Here is a 24,777-nt window from a genome sequence, read left to right on the forward strand (position 1 = left end):
ACCTTGGAGAAATTATGTTGTCATTTTATACTTGATTGTTACTGACTTATTGTGGAAGACATAGAGAAGGCTCTTAAACAGTTATTGTGCACATCTTTTTCCCCAAAGTTGAGGAAAATTTTAATTGAATTTACAATATACATCGGTGATTATACTTATCTAATTATGCAGCAGATTAGGCAATGATCTTTGATTTGCACTGTTAATCCTTTCCCTCTCTTTCTCAGTCTCAGATCTCAATCAATGTTGAGGAGTGTGAGGACACAAAGGAAGTGAAAGACCACTGGGTGGCAAAGAGCCATCGGAACTCGACGTCTAGTGACCAATCAGAGCATCCATTGCTGAGGCGCAAAAGCATGCAGTGGGCCCGAAGATTGAGCAGAAAAGGAACCAAGCACACCAGTAAAGCAGATGAAAAGATCAACCAACAGAGACAGAACCTGTATCATCGATCAGAAAGACAAGAGTTGTCAGAACTGGTGAAAAACAGAATGAAGCACTTGGGTTTACCCACGACGGGATACGGTGGGTGTTGTCTTCCTTTCTAATATTAAAAAAAAGCAGTCCAGTGTCTTGACTGATTATTTGGCAAATGATAGTAGTTTGGGATAGATTTACAACTTAGTATGTATAAGCAAAATACATTTATAGCAAATCGCTAATGGGAGTTAAAATAATCGAAGTAAAACATTCTCATCTCTGACAAGGTCAAAAATTGCTATTCTTATCAATCCTCTAAATGGTAAATTTAATTATTTGTTCCAAAACTGTTTTTACACAGGAGAATAATGTCTGCTTAGGAGCAATCAAATACTTTCTAGCCAGTAATTGAAATCAGTAGTTTCTATCTTATTCTCTTCTTTCAAGAACTGCTTTGGAAAATGTTGCTCTATTATAAAATCGTTAAAATTTTATGATGATAAATTCAGAGATATTTAAGTATAGCCTTTCATTATTTCACATTGAAACCTAATCTATAGTTATTAATTTAAAGAGTGATGCTCAACAATTCAACGCAGATTGACACTGCTAGCACCAGCCTGAGTCAATATTACCAATGTGAGCTCCTGATCAAAAGCCTCGTTTGCTAAGAAAGCAATTGAGAAATTTTGCTGAACTTTTTACCAACCGTTTTGATAAAATTGTCTCTTGTCAAAAGACTCTTTTATACATAAGTAGGCAGCACAATGGTATACTTGGTAGAGCTTGTGCTTCACAGCTTTAGCAGTCATGTTCAATTCTGACTTCCAGTGCTGATTATGTGGAGTTTGAGCTCCCACTGACTGCATGCCGTTTCCTTCAGATGCCCCTGTTTCCTCTCACGTCTGAAAGGTATGAGGATTGACAGGTTAATTGGCAATAAATAACTATCAGGGTTCAGGGTGCAGAATCTCAGGGGAGGTGATGGAAATTTGGGGAGAATAAAATGTGTTTAATGTAAAATGGGTGTTTATTGGAGGATGTGCCCTCGCTGGTCTGAAGGACCTGTTCCAATGCTGTATAATTCTGTTGCCTTTCTCATAGAGTCGTGGTTAGAGCAATTATTAAGGAAGCCATGTGAAGTATGGATCCCTCCCTCCTCTTTTTATCACCCCTCTATCATCGTCAGCATTCCTCCTCCATCTTGAGCAAGGCCAATGATCTTGTTCACTGACTGTGAAAAGCACCTGGAGCAATTCAGCCCCTGATGCTGAATGATTTAAAAGTATCAGCCTCTGATGGTATTCATCTCCTTGCATATGGCTGAAGCAAATGAATCCATATGTTAGAGCAGGTGTATAACTAGCTGCCAATGCTTATCAGACATTAGTGAGCAGATGATTTTCTGCTGTTGGCACAGTAATGATGTTCCAGCCACACACTGGAAAATCTGTTTACCTCAAGCACTGAGATCTTCCAGATCCACCTGACTTAAAGTATCCAGGGAGAGAAATTCATTTGTAGTGCCTGATGTATTTTGACTGCTGGTTGTACATCCATTCTAACATAGTTTCCATTGAGTTTATTGGAACCAAATGCAGGGAGATGAAAAGTAGATGCCTGTTCTGATGTTTTTATATTCAAGGCACCAATTTAAAATGAACACTTTAATATAGATAGATAGATAGATAGATACTTTATTCATCCCCATGGGGAAATTCAACTTTTTTCCAATGTCCCATACACTTGTTGTAGCAAAACTAATTACATACAATACTTAACTCAGTAAAAAATATGATATGCATCTAAATCACTATCTCAAAAAGCATTAATAATAGCTTTTAAAAAGTTCTTAAGTCCTGGCGGTAGAATTGTAAAGCCTAATGGCATTGGGGAGTATTGACCTCTTCATCCTGTCTGAGGAGCATTGCATCGATAGTAACCTGTCGCTGAATACACACCAATGGGGTTCATCATGGTGGAACACTAATGGGTTTTGGTCAGAAGCCCTGGCTGTTCAGGTGTGTGAGCGCTCTTTATCGTGAACCCTTGTAGATTGTCCACTGTGCTCATTCCTAGATTATATTTTTCTCATTGATGAAAGAATCCATTAGGACTAGTTTCATTGGAAAGTACACATTCCATTGTTTATCCATCTATACTAAGATAACTTAAGTAATTCGATTACTCTAATCAGATTAAAAGCTCGACTAATTTTGACTGTCATTACAGTTTTGAATTTTGTTGAGCACTAGGAGGTAACACTCAGTGGCCACTTTATTAGGTATCTCCTGATTCTAATAAAGTGGCCTTTGAGTGTATGTTTGTGACCTTCTGCTGCTGTAGCCCATTCACTTCATTCAGAGATGTTCTTCTGCACAGTGCTGTTGTAATGCATGCTTATTTGAGTTACTGTTACCGTCCTGTCATCTTGAACCAGTCTGGCCATTCTCCTCTGACCTCTCTTATTAACCAGGCGTTTTCGCCCACACACTATTTTCTGTAAACACTAGAGACTGTTGTGCATGAAAATCTCAGGAGACCAGCAGTTTCTGATGTGCTCAAACCAGTTCATCTGGCACCAACATTCATTCCCTGGTCACAATCACTTAGATCAAATTTCTTCCCCATTCTGAGGTTTGGTCTGAACAACAACTGAGCCTTTTGACCACATCTGCATGCTGTCAGGTGATTGGCTGATTACAGTAGATATTTGCATTAATGCACAGGTGTACCTAATAAAGCAGCTACCGAGTATATATCTATTGACTATACCATTTATATTTCAACTGTCAGTCAAAATCTGATACTATTCATCTGAGAGTAAATTTAAAATTTTCCCACTGATGACATGCCTGTCCAGCAGAAAATTAATAAAGCATTTCTTATCATTGTTGCTTGTCTGATAATAGTTGATGAATATTTGAAAATGTTGGCTGAATACACAAAGAAACACATTCAATTCAACCTTATTGTTCCAGCTTTGAAACTAATCCACTTAAACCCAATGCCCTGACATTTTATTTTTAAAATTTAGAGGTGGTATAGTTGATGCAGAGTTATCACTACTAGATATAGTTGTATCTACAGTTCATCATATGTCTAACCTTTTTTCAAGAGTGTTCACAGAATTGCTGTGTTAGTCAAGATAAATGTATTATCATCAGTGTGAAATAATCTGGACAAACAGAATAGTATAAGTAGAGTTTGCTATTATTATGTTTTAATTGTACCAAGAATCATCACGTAGTTGAATTATTGATGTATAATCTGAACAAAATGGTATTTTTAGTTATAGGAAATAAAGAAATTGGTAACTTGGGAAATATACTGTACATTTTCCATAGTAGTTTCTTCTTTCTTTGTTTCTCTCTATCAATAGCATATAAGCTAATCTTCATCTTGAACACTATTACAATCTCGTTCTCTCTTTCTATATGTGTGTGTGTGTTCTGTAGAGGATGTAGCAAATTTAACAGCCAGTGATGTGATGAATCGTGTAAACCTTGGATATTTGCAAGGTAAATTCTCTCCCTGGTAACACAGTGACCCTCCACAGACACTGTATAATATAGGAAATGCCAACTTTCATAGCAGCTTACCATGTTGAAGCGCCCACTGTATATTTCTCAATGTGTCAAGGAACATTTGTGCCCAGGGAATCATTCTTATTAGGCATTTGACATTCCAGGATATTCTCACTTCCCACAGCTGATCCAGAAATATCACATCTGTCTTATTTTATTATAAGACTTTCAACACAATGTTAGCACTTTAGCAGCGAGTTGAGTGATCTGTATTCTCTAAGGGATCTAATTTGGTATATTTACAGACTAGGATTAAATATCTAAGATTGGCAGTTGAAAAGAAACTGTATTTTAAGAAAAGACATTTCAGCCTCTGATTTATAATTTATTTAATACTTCAGAATGAGTCTATACCTTTCGTAGCTTTCCCTGCAGGTATAAGGTAGATTGCTGGCCAAGTGGCAGCCTGTTATAAACATGGCACAACTTGCAGCAGGTGACGTATGGCAAGTTAAGAACCTAGTCCAATAAGTTTTTAAAAATCATTACTTTGCTGCCTAAACTCTACAGTGTATGTACATACACCACACAGCTATATGTTTAGATGTAGACAACAACTAGCGAACTTAGAACACAGTATTACATTATACTTATATCAAGTACAGATCATTGATTGAAATATAGGGCAGAGTGACTTCAAACTTCCCTAATTGATTTCCCCATCCTAATTAGAAATTCTTTCTTCTCTTTCTTTAACCCTGCTCTGACTGCCTGAAAAACATTGTGGGTTATGTTATAATTGTTGGCATCTCTTTCATACAGTGTGCTTTATTTGTTGTTTGAAAAGCTCCAAATAAGGTTTCATGGAAGTTTAACCCTACTAATATCACATTGAAATGCATATATACCTACCACACATCCCAAGTTACGCCAGTGTCCAGCAAGATATGAAGGAATACTGTATATAGATTAGGTATAACTTTACAATGGGTTTGATAGATAGTCAAAAATACACATCAAACAGCTTGCAAATTGCTTGTCGGGGCAGGTGAGCATTCATGTTTATAAACAGGAGTGTCTTTGAGATAGCAAGATGAAACCAAGTTAGCAATCTTATTATTTATTTACATTTGAACAACAGATTTGAAATAGTTTGTAAATAAATCCATTTGTAATGATATATTTGGATGTAAATCACCATTGTGAATGGTGCTGCTTTGTTTTAATAGATTTTTTGTACATTTTATTTTATCAACTATTAAAATAACAGAGAGAAGATCTTTACACATGCACTTTAAGCAGTCACGCAATGATCGATTATCGTTTTTTTATTGCATTGACTCAAACTTATGGCATCTGTTCATATGAAACTGTTTGAAACAGCCTCTGACCAGCAGGCTGTGCATTATGGAAGAGACAGTCAAAAAGCCATCCTGGGGTCAAGAGGTAGTCTACCTTGAGTTGGGATACTTAACTGAGACTCAATTGGCTGAGTGAGTAAAAACTTAATTAAATTAGATCTTTTAAACTTTAAAACAATTCAAATCATTAACAAGTTGTGAATACATGTATTTAGTGATAATATATAGAATTTTTTTTTACAAGAAAGCTGCCCTAGATTATGCTAAAGCAAGGCTCAGCACTGGATAAAGCAGACCTTCAGATATTCATCTGGTGGCTCCTGGTACATATGAAACAACTTGTTCCAAGGTACCTCTTATACAAGGACAAAATAGCTTGCAATTCTCCCTTTGATGCTAAAACCAATTATTGCTTTAATTGCCAAAATATTTTTTAAAAAACAGTGCATACTTGGGATGAGTGGTAGAGCAGGAATCTCAAATTGCCCCAATTTGAATATTGATTTTGTCTTCTTGGATGTTATTTTTTCTGCTCAAGGCCACACACTGGGATTGTGGTAGTGTTGCCCTTTACTGTACTTGCCAGGGGATTGGGCTTCTTCCATGGAGCGGGGTTGTGTGCATGAACCACTGGACCTCATTCAAATTTCAGTAATCCAGTGGTATTGTGCATCTGTCTGTGCTGGTGGAGGCTATGGGATGCTCAGCAAGTGACACTTCCATTTCTCTTTTTTGACGCATTCCTTATGTTGTTAATTGTTTGATATTAAATTTGTATTCTGAGTAAAGTAAACACTGGAAAGGTATTGTAGTATACTGAAATAATGGTGGGGTTGATTTTGGCACCTTCCCTCTCCCCCTCTAAATTTCCTTGATTTCAGTGAAAGTGGAAATTGGTAGATGTATTAACGGGCAGCCGTAATAATACTGCAACCTCTACATGGTCATCAAACATTATCTGGCTTGAGTGCAGGAATGCAAGTGACTATTTCTGCCTCTTTTCAGTTTCCATTTGCCGCTTTTACAATCAGCTGGGTAGATAAAGAGTAGAGCCACAAGGAAGGAAACGTGGTTTCAAGACCACTCGGTCCCTGGCAAGGTGGCACATTTTGGTAAACGGTTGAAGTAGGTCACCCAATTTCTATTGGGCAACTATGCATTTAATAGGAAGGTGCTTGGGAAACAGAATTAAGAGTACTTACCTTTGTATTAGCTCAGTATTGCTATCCGGTAACTAGAAAGACATAATATACAGAACTGTGCAAAAATATTTTAAAATTTGAATGATGAACAGAAGTATTTATCTATCTTTATTCAATCAACTGCCAAGTACAAATGCATGAGTAAAGAATTGCATTTCAATGCTGCATTTCTTCCTTTCATAATTCTCATAAGAATTCTACAAAAGGCCATCCAGGATATCTTTCTTTGTGTCAATGGCCAATTTTACATCAGAGTTACTGACAAAAACTCCAGCCCAAAATATAAGTATTTAAATCATTTTCTAACATTAGCCTGGATTGTCTGCTGTGTGAAGCTCAATCCAATGTTGAATTCACTAATAAAGAGCATTCTTTATGTAATACTTAACTAATAACTTCAGAATAATCCAAAACAATTTGAAAGTACTATTGTAAATTATTTCTAAAATGAAGTACTTGCCAGAAAAGCCTGGATCTTGAACCCCATCTTTTGAAAACTGGAGACCTACAGTGCTCGTGCTCTAGAAGAGAATAAGAACAATTATTAACACAGGGTAGAATGTAAAATAAACCTCAATGTTTGAACTCCATATATCTGATAAAGGCTACAATATTCTTATTAATCTGACATTTAAGATGATTTATTTACATGTATGTTTTGCTTTTGGTTTTCATAAGCAATTACTGTTTAAGTAAGCTAATTAATAAATAATGCCCCTCTCACAATCCTTTTACATGATGAAAGAGCTTGATAAATTGCATTTACTTTTTAGATTACTTGCTAAAAGACCCTTGTTCTGTTCATGTATCCTTAGGATATTTTGATTTTTATGATTAACCACATTGTGAATGTGAAAGCAGAGCATTCTTTGCTTATATTCCTTGCTTATATTTTAAATTAATTCATGAATTATTTATGGTACATGATTTATTAATAATAGTAAAAATACAATATATAAATAAATGTAATTATAGATGGATGTAGTAGCCCAAGGGAAATTTTCTGCACAGTCTAAAGTAATGCTGTTTTGAAAAGTCTTTAAATGCCAGTGTTTTTCTTATTTTCCATTGAAGACAGTATGTTCAGCGTGCTGTCGTGAAAAGATAATAGAATAAATTTTGTCGATAACACTTCCATGCACATGTTCCCAATGGAAAAGAAACAAACTGAGAAATAGCAAATTTCTTTGCAAGTAGGGATATTCTGTGGCTTTGCAATCATTCGTCATCTAATTTTACAAGTTCTTGTTCTCATTAAAACAGCATAGTTCATTACGCTTCCAATTGTCAGAACAGATCACTGATAAAAATCTAGGTCGGTGAATATGTGGCACTTGCTGAAACAATAGTATAAAACACATGCAAGTAGACACACAGATTTCACTTGAGAGTGTATTTTTGACTGACAGCACGTAGTTAGTTTTATTCAGGAGGGATGTTTAGATGTTCTTACACTTGGTTAGTATGTGGAAATCTAGCCTCCTGATGTGCTGCAGTCAAAATCATCTCTGTACAGCTGGAGGGTATGCAACTTATTTTTGTGAAGTAAACTAATAATTTGGCCTTTTTATGCTTCTATGCATCAGAGAAATGGCAAGTCCCTTCTGCGATACCCATCTAATTTCCACCAGTTTCAGAGAAAATGAACACAATTTCCATCCCTCCATACAGAACACTGAAAAGCATATAATCTAATGGCTTCTTATCTGTCTGCATGAGTGACCACCATAAACTGTGAGGGTCAGTTTAAGTGAAATTAATTTCTTAATGTTCACGTCATGCTATTGCACAAGTCATAACTTTGGTGTCGGCAGCATAGTTCCAAAGTGATTTCATTGTGTGATAACTTTTTATAACACACCTGTAAATTCCTTTTCTCTTCTGTTTTAATTCTAAAATAGTGAATAATTCTCAATCAATAAATGGGACATACAAGTCCAAAAAGATCTGGAATTTATCAAATAAGTATTATGAAGTTTATTGTGCATTTGACCTTTTTATCAATGAAGGGAAAATGTGAGCACAGGAGGTGTGTTATAAACTTCTGTTCACCAATGTATTCATATTAATCTCTTTGAGGTGTTCATTTAATATGTATTTTAACAAAATGCATCTTGTACTGCAGTTGAATCCTTATAAAACATAATTATTGCCCATTTGCACTTCAGGATTTGTATAAGCTCCGTGGCTGATTTCAGCAGCTATTTTTCTTGCCAATGCAATGCAGGTTAATTGGGTGGGAGAAAGTAATCAATGTGTCCCAGCTATATGGTTACATACACTGATGGATTGACAGTTCTTTAGAGGTAAATATGTTGCGATTAACATTTGTTTGATGGTAGTGAGTGGGGTACAATTAGTGCATGGGTCAAGTATGATTTTACCAGGAATCAACTGTAGTCCTTTTGTTGTATGTAAAGTTGATGGATGACACTTACTAAACAAATTTAACAAGTTTTGTAGATGTTTGTGAATTGTCTTCTGTTTTGATATATTGAGGAATGCTATTTTCAATCATGATTCAGGGGTCCTTGTTCAGAGGGTTGTTTGAGTGGGAAACTTCTAACTAAAGGGCATGAGATTTTGGCCAATCACAGTGCAAAGTGATTTTTGCTATCATTAAATAAGTTTGTGGATAACAGTGTATAGTGGAGTAAGAACTCATTGTCCATTACTTGGTGCACATAAGTTGTGTGGAAGCATTTGTACCTTGATTTCTCCACTATTAAACTCTGAGTCAAAAAATCTGAGTGGCATCCACAGTCTACGGAAAAAAAACTTCAGCAAGGAATGGCTTGTCTCTTGCCAGTTCTAAGTGAATGCCTCTGTTTGTATAACCCTCCCACAATCTGTTTCCAATAAAGTCATTGTCATCAAATGTATGGAGGTGAGTAAAACCTGATATTATTATGGCCATTTAGTTTTTGTAAAAAGTATACTCCCAGGTTTAACTTGTATGTAATGCTTTTTATTAAATCAAAACCAATAATTTTTCATGTCAAATTTTGCAATTTACAATTTTTTTCATCTCAAACTTTAGGAGAGGCTTTTATTCTGTGCCGTGCTGGGTGGATTAAATGTGCATTGGCTATTGGGCATTCATGTGCAATGTGGAGCAGCCAGGAGATGGGTCTCCAATACCTCAGTGAGGAAAGAGGTTGATAGCCACGTGGTGGCGGCTATTGGTAATAGTTGAGTAATGGTTCTACAAATAGAAAATCATGAGCATAGCCTTGGGAGTGGATTCTCAGGATACTCTGTACACAATCTAAATTTTGTTGAAAGGACTATTAATTCTGTTTTCAATTATCAAACACTTTTATCTGATTCTAATTTTTTTCTTCAGATGAGATGAATGATCATCAGAATACATTATCATATGTTCTGATTAACCCTCCACCTGACACTCGACTGGAGCTGAACGATATTGTGTATGTACCTAAATATTGTGACCATTTTATCAGATGGTGCAGGTGGTGTTATTAACAATGGAGCTTATTGATAAAGAAAATGATTTTTCTGCATAGCTCCAATAAAATCCCAATGAGCAGTTAACTTTTCATGCCATAACATTAGAATTTCTTAATTTTAGCTTGTTTTAAGATTTTTGGAAAAGTACTTGCATTAATATTGCACCTTTCTTGTTTCTTTCATGTATTTTATAGCTAATGACAGACCGTTGAAGGGTAGCAAAGGTTATCTGTTGCAAACCACTCAAAATGCTGGGGGATCTCAGCAGGACAGGCAACATCTATGGAAATGAATGAACAGTTGATGTTTTGGGCCAAGACCCTTCATCAGGATATGGAAAAGAAGGGAGAAGATGCCGGAATAAAAAGGTGGAGGCAGTGGGGAAGGAGGCTAGCTGAAAGGTGATAGGTGAAGCCAGATGGGTAGGAAAGGTAAAGGGTTGGAGAAGAAGAAATCTGATGGGAGAGGAGAGAGGACTGTAGGAGAAAGGGATGGAGGAGGGGGACCCAGGAGGTTGTGATAGGCAGGAGAGAAGAGGTAAAAGGCCAAAATGGGGGACATAGGGGAGGGGGAGGGAAGACTCCTTTTTTTCTGGAAGGAGAAATCGATATTCATGCCATCAGATTGGAAACTACCCAGATGGAATATAAAATGTTGCTCCTCCAACCTGAGGAAATGGGAATCAGCATTAAAGTGTTTAGCAGCAGAGAAGTTCCACTTGTGGCAGATGGGCGGAGGTGCTCGACGAGGCAGTCCCCAATTTACGATGGGTCTCACCAATGTAAAGGAAGCCACATCAGGAGCACTGGGCACAATAGACAACCCCAGCAGATTCAGAGGTGAAGTGTTGCCTTGCCTGTCTGGGGTCCTGAGTGGATATAAGGGAGGAGGTGAATAGGAGGGTGTAGCACTTGGGCTGCTTGCAGGGATAAGTGCCAGGAAGGTGATTAGTGGGAAAGGATGAATAGACAAGGAATTGGGAAGGGAGCAATTCCTGCGGAATGTCCGGGGGGAGGAGGGAGGTAAAGATATATTGTGGTAGGATCCCTTTGGAGATGGCACAAGTTACGTTGGATGATATGTTGGATGCAGAGGCTCATGGGGTGGTAAGTAAGGACAAGAGGAACTCTATCACTATTAAGGTGGCAGAAAGATGGGGTGAGCATGGATGTTTGGGAAGTGGAGGAGATGCAGGTAAGGGCAGCATCAATAGTGGAGTGAGGGGATCGCCATTCATTGAGGAAGGAGGACGTCTCAGACGTCCTGGAAAGGAAAGTTGCATCCAGGGAACAGTTGTGGAGGTGAAGGAACTGAGAAAAGGGAATAGCATTTTTGCAGGAGACAGCGTAGGAAGAGGTATAGACAAGATAACTGTGGAAATCGGTAGGTTTGTAAAAGACGTTGGTTGACAGTTTGTCTCACGAAATGGAGAAAGGGGAGGGAGGTGTCAGAAACGAACCAAGTGAATTTAAGGACAGGTTGGCAGCTAGAAGCAAAATTTATGAAATTGATGAGCTCAGTATGGATGCATGAAGCAGTACCAATGCAGTCATCAAAGTAACAGAGGAAGAGTTGAATATTACCAGGGAAGGCTTGGAACATGGACTATTCTATGTAGCCAACAAAGAGCAGGCATACCTGGGGCAGGTTAACAGTTGTAGAGATGTTGGCTGGAGGATAAATGTTGCCAGAACAGTCCTTGTCTTCTTTGGAAAAAGTCCAATGAAATTTTTAGCTTGCACCGAAGAAGCACGCAACACCTCTGTGCAACACCTTGCCCCAAAGACAGCAGCACTGGCAATACAGAATTGTCATCCTAGGTTTTTTGTGCTTGTCCCTGAAGAATGACTAAAGTCAACAAGTTTCTCATTTAGAGGCATGTGCATTTAATTGCCACTGTTTAGGGCATCAGTCTGATTTTTGCTTTAGCACTGATTATTCTGGCCACCCTGAAGTGGGAAGAACTTTAGAAGGCCTGACTGGATATATTATTAAGTAAAAACAAAATTAGCAGTGTTTAAAAAATATTGGCAGTATTTTGTTTGGGAAAGTTTTCAGTTGTAATCAAATTTTCCATTTATATAGTTTTCATAAGTCTTTAAAATGTTTGGAAATGTTGTTACGCTTAATGGATAAATGTAACAGCCCAATTATAATAGTCCCAGAAACAATAGTGAACATTTAGATATACTGTAGATATTAAGAGAAAGATGAGTGTTGGCCAGGACAGCCATTTGAATAATGCTAGAAAATGTCTTAGATCCACCTGAATGGATATGTGATAGATTGTGTATCCCAAACAAGAGCAACCTTCAACAATGCAGAACACCCTCAATACTGAATAGACCAAAAGCTCAGTTGGTGAAATGGAGCTTGTATGCAAAGTTACTATTAAATTGCAATAAACTTAGTCGGAAGATAGCTGATCCATGAGTTCTTTACCCTGGTAATGGAATCAAATCTGAAGCAGACAATTCAAAATGACTTTAGAAATAAAATAGAAAGTCATGTATCAAATTTATTTACATAGATAATTATTTAATGGGATGTTAGAAATGAAGATTATTCAAGCAAATATTTTTAAAATTCAATTTTAAAACTTTTAAAGATTTAAAATACATGTTTAGCTAGACAAAAGAGAAAAATATCAAAAATGGACAGTTTCATCAAAAGCTTTAGTTAGCTCAGTAATGTAAATATGACAGTTCTAAAGTTTTACAAATATTCATAAAGTTAAAAAAATAAAACCATATTGGAAATACTCAGGAGATTGGGTTGATGTTTCAGGTTGGTAAAACAGATGGAAATGGGAGAAGGATGGGGACAACCAAGGAGAATAACCATATAACAATTACAGCAAGGAAGCAGGCCATCTTGGCCCTTCTAGTCCGTGCCAAATGCTTACTCTCACCTAGTTGCACCTACCTGCACTCAGCCCATAATCCTCCATTCCTTTCCTGTCCATATACCTATCCAATTTTTTTTTTAAATGACAAAATTGAACTTGCCTCTACCACTTCTACTGGAAGCTCGTTCCACACAGCTACCACTCTCTGAGTAAAGAAGTTCCCCCTCATGTTACCCCTAAACTTTTGCCCCTTAACTCTCAACTCATGTCCTTTTGTTTGAATCTCCCCTACTCTCAATGGAAAAAGCCTATCCACATCAACTCTATCTATCCCCCTCATAATTGTAAATACCTCTATCAAGTCCCCCCTCAACCTTCTACGCTCCAAAGAATGAAGACCTAACTTGTTCAACCTTTCTCTGTAACTTAGATGCTGAAACCCAGGTAACATTCTAGTAAATCTCCTCTGTGCTCTCTCTATTTTGTTGACATCTTTCCTATAATTCGGTGACCAGAACTGTACACAATACAGGTAGTCCCCGAGTTAAGAACGTCCGACTTACGGACAACTCGTACTTACGAACCGAGGAAGGAGAACACAGTCCGCCATTTTAAGTCAGATCGCAACGCCGTCCGCCATTTTAAGTTGTTGCCATTGACACTGTGTTGAGAGTTTAACTTTGTATTTGGCTTAAATTTTTCTTAGTAAGATTCACCCTGAACCCCCCCCCCCCCCCCCCACCCATTCCGGTCGGCTGGTGGAGCAGTGAGATCAGCGCCGGGCTGGAGAATGGAGCTTCCCGAGTTCGATCCAGTGATAGACCGTTCCCGTGCCGTACCATCCATGCTGGGTTGATGTTGAGCTTGCAACTCGACCTTGTAAAAAAAAAACTGCCACTTCCAGTTTAAATTCCCACGTGGAATATTGTGGATGATCAAATACCCAAACTCAGCACAGCCCCCACTTGTCCCATTTAGCCTGTCTCAATCCGGTGGTCTTTAGGACCCAGCGGACCTTGGGAGCCGGCAAAGCTCAGGAGCCACCGCCCGCGGTGTTTTCTGTCCATTGACGGGAAGCAATCGCGATTGAAAATAAAGTGGAAATAATTTTGTTTGGAAACAGGTGAAACACCATTGGTCATTGGAAAAGTATTAGGCTACAGTCGGTCAACGATTGGAACAATTTTAAAGGATAACGGATAAAGTGAGAATAATGGAGCATGTGAAAGGTGCTGCCCCGATGAAAGCTACAATTATTACTGAGCAACGCACTGGTTTAATTATTGGAATACATACGTTTCTTAAGTGTTTTATATGCATGGAAAGATAAAATATATACTATATATTAAGACAAACGTTTGACTAACTGACGCTAAATAATACAGGATGTACTTGTTCCGACTTCCGTACAAATCCGACTTAAAGACGGACTCAGAAACAGAACTCATATGTAACCCGGGGACTGCCTGTACTCCAAATTTGGCCTCACCAATGCCTTGTACAATTTTAACATTACATCCCAACTCCTATACTCAATGCTCTGATTTATAAAGGCCAGATACCCAAAGCTTTCTTCACCACCCTATCCACATGAGATTCCACCTTCAGGGAACTGTGCACCATTATTCCTAAATCACTCTGTTCTACTGAATGTCTGTAATGTGGTGGAGATTGAGAGGAGACTGATGGCATCGATTGGTATTGACTCAGAGAGTACAGAAGAATTGCTAATAATAAATACATTGTTCAGATAAGTAGAGGGAGAACAGGAGGAGAGAAAAGAAACCTGCTGGAACTTTGAAATATCAAAAATAGCAGTTACTGATAACCTGAAGTAAGGTTATTGGTAGAACCCAACAGAGCAAGCAATATCTGTGGAATAGAAAAACTATTACATACGAACTGATGAGGGATTGAAGAACAATAAAACCACCCCAGTAGTTTCCAGTACCTGAACTTTTGTTCACGTTCATTGTTTTCTCTATTCAGTGCTCCTTTTCTGTTAGTGTAAACTCACTTCCATCCTAACTTTTCCCAGTTCTAATGAAAGATCATGGACTTGAAATGTTAACTCTTTTTCTGCCTGGAGATGTTGCCTGATCTGCTGAGAATCTCCATCATTTTCTGTTTTTACTTCTAAGGGTTTAAGGACAATTTCTGCCTGAGACAACTATCTGCAATTGTGGTAAACAGGTAGTCAGAATCAGAATCAGGTTTATTATCACCGGCATGTGATATAAAATTTGTTAACATAGCAGCAGCAGTTCAATGCAATACATAATATAGCAAAGAGGGAGAAAAAATAAATAAATAAATACAACATAATAAGTAAACAAGTAAATCAATTACATATATTGAATAGATTATTTTAAAATGTGCAAAAACAAAAATACTGTATATTTAAAAAAAGTGAGGTAGTGTCCTAAGCTTCAAAGTCCATTTAAGAATCAGATGGCAGAGGGGAAGAAGCTGTTCCTGAATTGCTGAGTGTGTGCTTTCAGCCTTCTGTATCTCCTATCTGATGGTAACAGTGAGAAAAGGTCATGCCCTGGGTGCTGGAGGTCTTCAATAATGGATGCTGCCATTAACAACAATTTGGGAAAGTACTTCCACTGAGTTTGTGTTAAGAAACATGTAGTTCTGATACATCTAAATAACTTAATAAATGCTACTGGTCTGTTGGTTAATCACATTGAAAAAGATGGCTTATTAGCTTTTCTAAACCAATCTTGAGATGGAAGGTTTCAATACCTTGTATTAAAGCAATTTACTGTTGCTAACTGGACTATTATACATTTGACTAGGTACCTGATACGCCCAGATCCACTGGCCAATGTTCAGCCTGGTTCCAACAGCCTGAAAAGCAAATCGTGTAGGTTGTTCCCTTCCAATGAGAAGACAAGGAATGAAACGGAGCTATGAATGATGATTCCCCAGCAGCTCCAATTTGTAAGACTCTACTTTGATTTTTACAAAAGTGACAAAATACTGTTTATGCACAGAAGATGATGACGCTGATACCTTGAAACATAACAGCTCTGTTTGTCTTAAGGAATCGGAAGTTTTGCATTATCAGACACAAGCCAGTTTACAAATTGAAATACATCACTAAAGTTACTCTCATCAGACCCTGAAACACAACCAGGTTTAATGGAACTGTGCCAGTTGAATATCAGCATTGACTCAAGCTAAAGCAACATATGACGAGAAAATTTACTTGATATATTATGCATAGCTTCAGGTTCAGACAGTGGACCGATTTTATATATTTTTGTACCATGTATAATGGGATGTGCTGTTTATTTATTAACATTCAACCTACTTGGGACAAATGGCCCCATATCAGTTATGAGCGTGCAGACTTCACTGGTACTTTCTACCAAATAGTATCTATGAATCAAATATGTACACAGGTTTGGCATGAATTTTCCATTGTCCAGTTGCCGAAGTTGCTGTGTCGAGTTAATTCAAAAGGATCCTTTGGTGCCAAAGGGACAAATGCTTTAAAGACCTTTTTCTACTCGTATCTGCTTGGACACTTGTTATATGCTGTATTCAGGAGGAATTTGACCTCAGCTACATTTTGTGTAGTTAGCAATTTCTCATCGCTGGCTTGAGTGGAAAGTGGTGCCTTCAGTCCAACTGAGCATGGAACTAGCCAATCATTTACTTGCCAACAAGAAATAATACCCCATGGACAAAAATGTGGAAAAGAATATCAGGACAAATGCACAGGAGAAAATCAGTCCAGATATCAGCAGCCAATATTCATTTGGAGCTATTTGTATTATTAATAATTTTAACAAAGATGGGTTTGTAATGGAGGGTGGGCATTTTCACATTTGTATTGCAAACTGTTGTGATAGTTACAGTCCACCTGAATTTTATTTATTTTGTTCTAAGATTATCACGTCAATATCAAATTACAAAAGAGTGGCAAAGATACAAGAATTGGTCTCCAGCTGTACAAAGTTTTAAAGATATCTGCACATTGCTGTTTGTGTAGAGGAAAACCCGGAGGTAGTGAACATTTAAACAAAAAAAAGAAAACACTGGCAATAGAAGACAGCAGTGCTGTATCTTGATACTGTCATAGATGTTGGCTCTGAAACTTCACAATAACATGCATAGTTTTTTCTCACCATATCCAATGTCAAAAATGCTGGATTTGGACGAATAATGGAAACTACACTAGTTTATTGTGCAGATAATAAGCTAATTTGGTGGGTCTTTTCGCCTTATTGAACAGATAGTATGGTACATCCAGTTACTGAAACATAACAAACCTCCAAATGCTGCAACAAGTTTATCAATTGTCCCTCATGTGTCTCTGGATTGCAAGGTGTGGTGAACTACACCACGCCTCACGTCTCGGAGAGTTATTGATGGTGCATCACAAGGCAAGGAAGATGTGGTCCACAGTACCTCCTTGTTTGTCATAATTATGACACCTGGTCTTCACACCCTCCATCAAAACTCCAGGCCACATCCCATGGTACTCCAGATGCAGGTCTGTTTAGTTACAAGTTGTACATAAGCTGTGGAACTTTCAAGTTTCTGAGGACATTGAAACACCTTTACAACCTGGGCCTAGCTGACCCAGCCACAGTATGAATATTAAACAGTATACCAAACAAGCTACGTCTGATCATGTCTTAAATCAACCATGGCAACAACTATGAAGGTATATTTTCAAAAAATAGCAAAGAGCTTTTGCAGTGGCCTCAGAGAACAGAAAATAAAAATTCTTGTGTGAGTTATTTGATAATTTTTTGTGCCCACTTGAAGAGTGGTGCTTTGGCATTGCGTTACATCAACTAGTTTGCTCAAACTAGTAAACGGAATTGAGATGGTGCAGAGTAAAAATGAAGATTCAGTGTAAGAATTTCGAACAAAACACTGCCAAATTCTAACCTAGTATTTTGTGTATTAACTCTGAAAAGTGCCAGTCTACATATATACAAACCAACTTAAGACACCAATTTAAAAACCTGCATGTGTTTAGTATGTGGGCATCAGCAATCATGACTTACCAAAAATGACACCAATCACTTTATTTCACAACTCAATACAGGGAAGTCATTGTAGATGCGCCTCAACCTCATTCTGATCCAGTGTCTAAAGTCATCCTCCACCCCTGACGACTACATAACCACACCTCCTAAGCCTGAAGCCTGGCCTTTCTGCTGAATGAATATGTTGCAACAGATGCACTTGAGTGATGTTCTTGCATGTGTTACAGTAAATCTAATAAAGTAGATTGTTTGGTCACTCATTCACCTCAGTCCTCATATGTGGACTGACAACATGTCATCTTGGGGGGAAGGGGATAAAAGTTCTTTTTAAATGCATATGTATATGGCATGCCATTTAAAACAGGTGTTATTATAAGCTAACTGTGTCTTTTTGGCCATGTATTTTGACAGTACTATGGAATTTGATACCCCTTGCCTGTGATCTTCCAGTGCACTTCCCATTTTTCCACAGTTGCAACTAATATAATAATAAAGGATTCTTTTGACTTTTTTCTTGTACCTCTCTACTGTAATATGTTGTTTTGAATGAGAAGTGTCTCAATTTTATACTGTTCAGTGAATTGTCCATGAATGTGATCATTTAAAATAAATTGCTGCATGCAGCCAATAATTGACTTTCTATAACTGTGATACTTATGGAAAAATTGAAAATAACAGATATGCCAGAAAGCAAAATACAAACAGAAAATGCACAGCAAGCCTGGTGGTAAATGTGGTGTCTGAGATGAGGTTAATGTGTCATGTGCAACCTTTCATTCAAACAGCTGGCAATGATTAGATGTAAGATGCAGCCCCGAGGAATTGCTATAGCGTTGATCTTGGGCTAAAATGATTCGCTTCAGATAATTACAAGTGCCTGGTTTTGCATCAGATATGCCTCAATCTAGTGGACTGTATTTTGCTTCTAATTCTATCACTTCAGTTTTATTGGTCTTGTGATGGTTACTCTTACCTGTGATACTCGGCTCTTTGGTTAAACTGTTTGGACTAAACTGATAATGGTCCTGGGAGAACCCAAAGTGAGCATCAGTATCTTGTCTCCTACACCATCACCAACCTTATTAGCTCTGGGGATCTCCCATCCACTGCCACCAACCTCATAGTTCCCACACCCCGCACTTCCCGTTTCTACCTCCTACCCAAGATCCACAAACCTGCCTGTCCAGGTAGACCTATTGTCTCAGCTTGCTCCTGCCCCACTGAACTCATTTCTGTATACCTTGACACTGTCTTATCCCCCCTTGTTCAATCTCTTCCCACCTATGTTCGTGACACTTCTCATACTTTGAATTTTTTCAGTGATTTTAAGTTCCCTGGCTTCCACCATCTTATTTTCACCATGGACGTCCAGTCCCTATATACTTCCATCCCCCACCGAGATGGTCTCGAAGCTCTTCGGTTTTTTTTGGATTCCAGACCTAACCAATTCCCCTCTGCCACCACTCTCCTCCGTCTAGCGGAATTAGTCCTTACTCTCAATAATTTCTCCTTTGGCTCCTCCCACTTCCTCCAAACCAAGGGTGTAGCCATGGGCACCCGTATGGGTCCCAGTTATGCCTGCCTTTTTGTTGGCTTTGTGGAACAGTCCATGTTCCAAGACTATACCGGTATCCATCCCCCTCTTTTCCTTTGCTACATCGACGACTGCATTGGCGCTGCCTCTTGCACGCTTGCTGAGCTCGTCGACTTCATTAACTTTGCCTCCAACTTTCACCCTGCCCTCAAATTTACCTGGTCCATTTCCGACACCTCCCACCCTCTTCTTGATCTTTCTGTCTCCATCTCTGGAGACGGCCTAACTACTGATATCTACTATAAGCCTACAGACTCTCACAGCTACCTGGACTATTCCTCTTCCCACCCTGTCTCTTGCAAAAAGGCTATCCCCTTCTCACAATTCCTCTGTCTCCACCGCATCTGCTCTCAGGATGAGGCTTTTCATTCCAGGATGAAGGAGATGTCTTCCTTTTTTAAACAAAGGGGCTTCCCTTTGTCCACCATCAACTCTGCTCTCAAACGCATCTCTCCCATTTCCCACACGTCTGCCCTCATCCCATCCACCCGCCACCCCACTCAGGATAGGGTTCCCCTTGTCCTTACCTACCACCCCACCAGCCTTCAGGTCCAACATATAATTCTCCGTAACTTCCGCCACCTCCAACGGGATCACACTACCAAACACATTTTTCCCTCCCTCCCCCCCCCCCCTTCTGCTTTTCGCAGGGATCGCTCCCTATGCGACTCCCTTGTCCACTCGTCCCTCCCATCCCTTCCCACGAATCTCCCTCCTGGCACTTATCCTTGTAAATGGAACAAGTGCTACACCTGCCCTTACACTTCCTCCCTCACCACCATTCAGGGCCCCAGACAGTCCTTCCAGGTGAGGCGACACTTCACCTGTGAGTCGGCTGGTGTGGTATACTGCATCTGGTGCTCCCGGTGTGGCCTTTTATATATTGGTGAGACCCGACGCAGACTGGGAGACTGTTTCACTGAACACCTACGCTCGGTCCGCCAGAAAAAGCAGGATCTCCCAGTGGCCACACATTTTAATTCCACATCCCATTCCCATTCTGATATGTCTATCCATGGCCTCCTCCACTGTCAAGATGAATCCAAACTCAGGTTGGAGGAACAACACCTTATATACTGGCTTATATAGCCTCCAACCTGATGGCATAAACATTGACTTCTCTAACTTCCGTTAATGCCCCTCCTCCCCTTCTTACCCCATCCCTGACATATTTAGTTGTTTGGTTTTTTTTCTCTCTCTCTGCCCATCATCCTGCCTGTTCTCCATCTCCCTCTGGTGCTCCCCCAACTTCCCTTTTCTTTCTCCCGAGGCCTCCCGTCCCATGATCCTTTCCCTTCTCCAGCTCTGTATCACTTTCGCCAATCACCTTTCCAGCTCTTAGCTTCATCCCACCCCCTCTGGTCTTCTCCTATCATTTTGCATTTCCCCCTCCCCCCACTCTTAGTATCTCTCCTTTCAGTTAGCCTTGACGAAGGGTCTCGGCCCGAAACGTCGACAGTGCTTCTTCCTATAGATGCTGCCTGGCCTGCTGTGTTCCAACAGCATTTTGTGTGTGTTGTTTGAATTTCCAGCATCTGCAGATTTCCTCGTGTTTGCAATTCCTCGTGGGTTCAGAATTGGATTACCCACAGAAGGCAAAGCGTGGTGATAGATGGATGGTATTTTTCCAAGAGGTCAGTCACTAGTGGTGTTCTGCAAGGATCTGCCTGGACCCTGACTCTTTGTGATTTGTATAAATGACTTGGATGAGGAAGTGAAAGGGTGGGTCAGTAAGTTTGCAGATGATTCAAAGTTCAGAGGTGTTATGTGTAGTGCAGAAAGTTATCATAGGTCACACTGTGATGTAGACAAGATGCAGTAATGTAACTGGGTGACCATCGAATGCTATTCATTATTGTTAAGAAGTGTACTCAGGCATCCATCTGGGTAATGCTAGAATAGTTGTCTGTGCCTGTAAGTGGAGATGGTGACAGTGGAGTGGATAGTGGGGAGACCATTTTGTTTTCTGCTGAAGAAGCTGGTGGGGCTTTGGAATTGAGTTCCTCACAGAGATACTGGGCTTGGTGAGGAAGGGTGAACATTAATTTACAATATCCATGTGAATTCGTTTATGCTTGTTGGCAAATCGAGAATATCGGTAATTTGACATGTTTTACATGTGGATGCTTCAGATTTTCACGAGTGAAGGACTCGACGCTGGATAGCGTGGCTTGTGCGAAGTTGCTTACCAGCCAAGTAGGTCAGTCTTCCTGTAATTTAACTACCAGGCAATATCTTGTAAAAGTTGTACCAAAGTGTACCTTTTGTCTAACTTTATTGTATCATGACTGTACATGTAACAGCATAACGTGAATGTTTAGTCTCTGTTCGGGGGTTCAGCACGTGTATACTAAAAAGTAGTAGACATCTTAGATGAGATGTATTTGCTTACATTTTTCGCTGCTATGTATAAGGTACAGGGTTGGGGGAATTCTAATGTTGTTTGTATTGTGTTCCTTCAGAATTGCCACTACCGTATTAGTACTGTATTACTTTTGTGCGGTTTTCTTTATGTATTTTATACTGCATATGCAATTTGTCGATACACAACTGTGTGGATAGAAAGTTAAACAGAGATTGTAACGGCAGGACCTAATTGTAAAGTCGTTCGTTTTGTTTTAAGACCCTCTTCTGGCACTTAAACATCTAAAACAGATAAAGGAATTAAAACCCAAAAAAGCAACACACACAAAATGCTGGTGGAACGCAGCATCTATAGGGAGAAGCGCTGTCAACGTTTTGGGACTAACTGAAAGGAAAGATAGTAAGAGATTTGAAAGTAGGAGGGGGAGGGGAAAATGCAAAATGATAGGCAAAGACCAGAGGGGGTGGGGTGAAGCTGAGAGCCGGAAAGGTGATTGGCAAAAGGGATACAGAGCTAGAGAAGGGAAAGGATCATGGGACGGGAGGCCTAGGGAGAAAGAAAGGGGGAGGGGAGCACCAGAGGGAGATGGAGAACAGGCAGAGTGATGGGTGGAGAGAGAGAAAAAAAGAGGGGGGAAGAAAAGCTAAATATTATCAAGGATGTGGTAAGGGGAGGAGGGGCATTAACGGAAGCTAGAGAAGTCAATGTTCATGCCATGATTTTATGTTCCCTGGCCCCCACCACCTTATTTTCACCATGGATGTCCAGTCCCTTATCCATTCATTCCCCCCATCCCTTCCCACTGATCTCCCTCCTGGCACTTATCCTTGTAAACGGAACAAGTGCTACACCTGCCCTTACACTTCCTCCCTCACCACCATTCAGGGCCCCAGACAGTCCTTCCAGGTGAGGCGACACTTCACCTGTGAGTCGGCTGGTGTGGTATACTGCGTCTGGTGCTCCCGGTGTGGCCTTTTATATATTGGTGAGACCCAACACAGACTGGGAGACCATTTCGCTGAACACCTACACTCTGCCTGCTAGAGAAAGCAGGATCTCCCAGTGGCCACATATTTTAATTCCACATCCCATTCTGTCTATCCATGGCCTCCTCTATTGTCAAGATGAAGCCACACTCAGGTTGAAGGAACAACACCTTATATACCGGCTGGGTAGCCTCCAACCTGACAAGGGGTCTCAGCCCAAAACGTCGACAGCGCTTCTCCCTATAGATGCTGCCTGACCTGCTGCGTTCCACCAGCATTTTGTGTGTGTTGCTTGAATTTCCAGCATCTGCAGATTTCCTCGTGAAAACCCGAAAAAGTATTTGTTGTCCTGAGTGTGTACTTTTCCCCAGGCTACATAGATGACTGGGATGAGGAAGTGAAAGGGTGGGTTAGTAAGTTTGCAGATGATACAAAGGTTGGAAGTGTTGTGGGTAGTGCAGAAGGTTATCATAGGTCACAGTGTGATATAGACGAGATGCAGTGCTGGGCAGAGAAATGGCAGATGTTCAGTAGAAAAAATTGTGATACACTGATACACAGTGATACACTGTGAGAGATTAAGTTTGAAGGAAGGATTTATAGCCTTGTAGTCTTAGGGTTTAAGTCCAGATATCCATCAAAGTTTCTATGCTTTCATAGACATATTTTTGGTAGCTTTGAGGAAATAGGCTTCAGTATAAGAAATAAAAGCATAGACTATTTCCTAAATGGAGAGAAAATTCAGAAATTTGAGGTGCAAAGGGACTTGTGAGTCCTTGGGCAGGATTCCCTAAAGGTTAACTTGCAGGCCGAGTTGGTGATGAGGAAGGCAAATATGAAGTTAGTATTCATTTTGAGAGGACTAGAATATAAAAGCAAGGATGTAATGTTGAAACTTTATAAAGCACTAGTGAGGCCTCACTTGGAGTATTACGAACAGTTTTGGGCTCCTTATCTCAGAAAGGATGTGCTAACGTTGGAGAGGGTTCAAAGGAGGTTCACAAAAATTATTACAGGATTGAAAGGCTTGTCACATAAGGAGCTTTTGATGGCTGTGGGCCTCTACTCACTGGAATTCAGAAGAATGAGGGATGACCGCAATGAAACCTAACAAATGTTGAAAGGCCTTAATAGAGTGGAGTTGGAGAGGATGTTTCCTGCGGTGGGGTGTCTAAGACCAGAGGACACAACCTCAGACGAGGAGGAATTTCCTTAGCCAGAGAGTGGTGAATCTATGGAATTTGTTGCCACAGGCGGCTGTGGCAGCCGTCATTGGGTATATTTAAGGCAGAGTTTGATAGTCAGGACATCAAGGGATATGGAAAGAAGGCAGGAGATTGGGGCTGAGAGGGAAAATTGATCAGCCATGATGAAATTGTGGACTAGACCAGACTCAATGGGCCAAATGGCCTAATTCTGCTCCTATATCTTACAGTAATTGGTATGTTGACCTCTATTAGTAGGGTGGCAGAGTTCAAGAGCCATGAAGTAATGTAACAGCTCTATAAAACACCTTCTGGACTACACTTTGAGGAATGTGTTCATTTCTGGTCACCTCATAGGAAAGATACGGAAGCTAAAGAAAATGTAGAGGAAATTTCCCTGGATTAGATAACATGTCTCATGAAGAAAAGGTAAGCCAGCTTGGGCTTTTTTCTTTGGGGTGAAGGAGGATGGGAAGTGACGATACAGGTGTAGAATATTATGACAGGCACAGAGAATGGGGACAACCAGTTTATTTTAGCAAGGGTGACAACAGGCAATACCAGATGACATCCTTTTAAGGTGATTGGACAAAATCATGGGGGAGATATCAGAGGTAGATCTTTCTTTTAGAGAGAGTAGTAGGTGTCTGGAATTCACAGCCAGGTTGGTGATAGAGTCTGATACAATAGGTACAGTAAATAAACTCTTAAATAGACACACAGATATAAGAAAAATGGATGGAGTGTGTAGGAGGGAAGGGTTAGGTTGATCATGGAGTAAGT

General features: G+C 39.7%; 1 protein-coding gene across 10 annotated transcripts in view; it reads left to right on the forward strand.

Moving 5' to 3' along the window:
- kcnt1b (potassium sodium-activated channel subfamily T member 1b) overlaps positions 1–24,777 on the forward strand; it is a 490,876-nt gene that overhangs the window by 451,943 nt on the left and 14,156 nt on the right. For 5 of the 10 annotated variants that reach the window (XM_073052836.1, XM_073052842.1, XM_073052843.1 and 2 more), the window contains 4 exons: positions 228–525; positions 3,879–3,941; positions 9,857–9,941; positions 15,634–18,353. In XM_073052836.1, the coding sequence (XP_072908937.1) occupies positions 228–525; positions 3,879–3,941; positions 9,857–9,941; positions 15,634–15,751 (564 nt within the window). In that variant the 3' untranslated portion in view covers positions 15,752–18,353. Of the gene's footprint in view, positions 1–227; positions 526–3,878; positions 3,942–9,856; positions 9,942–15,633; positions 18,354–24,777 lie in introns of those variants that run through there. The other 5 variants (XM_073052840.1, XM_073052837.1, XM_073052844.1 and 2 more) reach the window with 3 other exon arrangements.

Source organism: Hemitrygon akajei, chromosome 7 (genome assembly GCF_048418815.1).
Source record: "Hemitrygon akajei chromosome 7, sHemAka1.3, whole genome shotgun sequence".
NCBI classification, from domain to species: Eukaryota; Metazoa; Chordata; class Chondrichthyes; order Myliobatiformes; family Dasyatidae; genus Hemitrygon; species Hemitrygon akajei.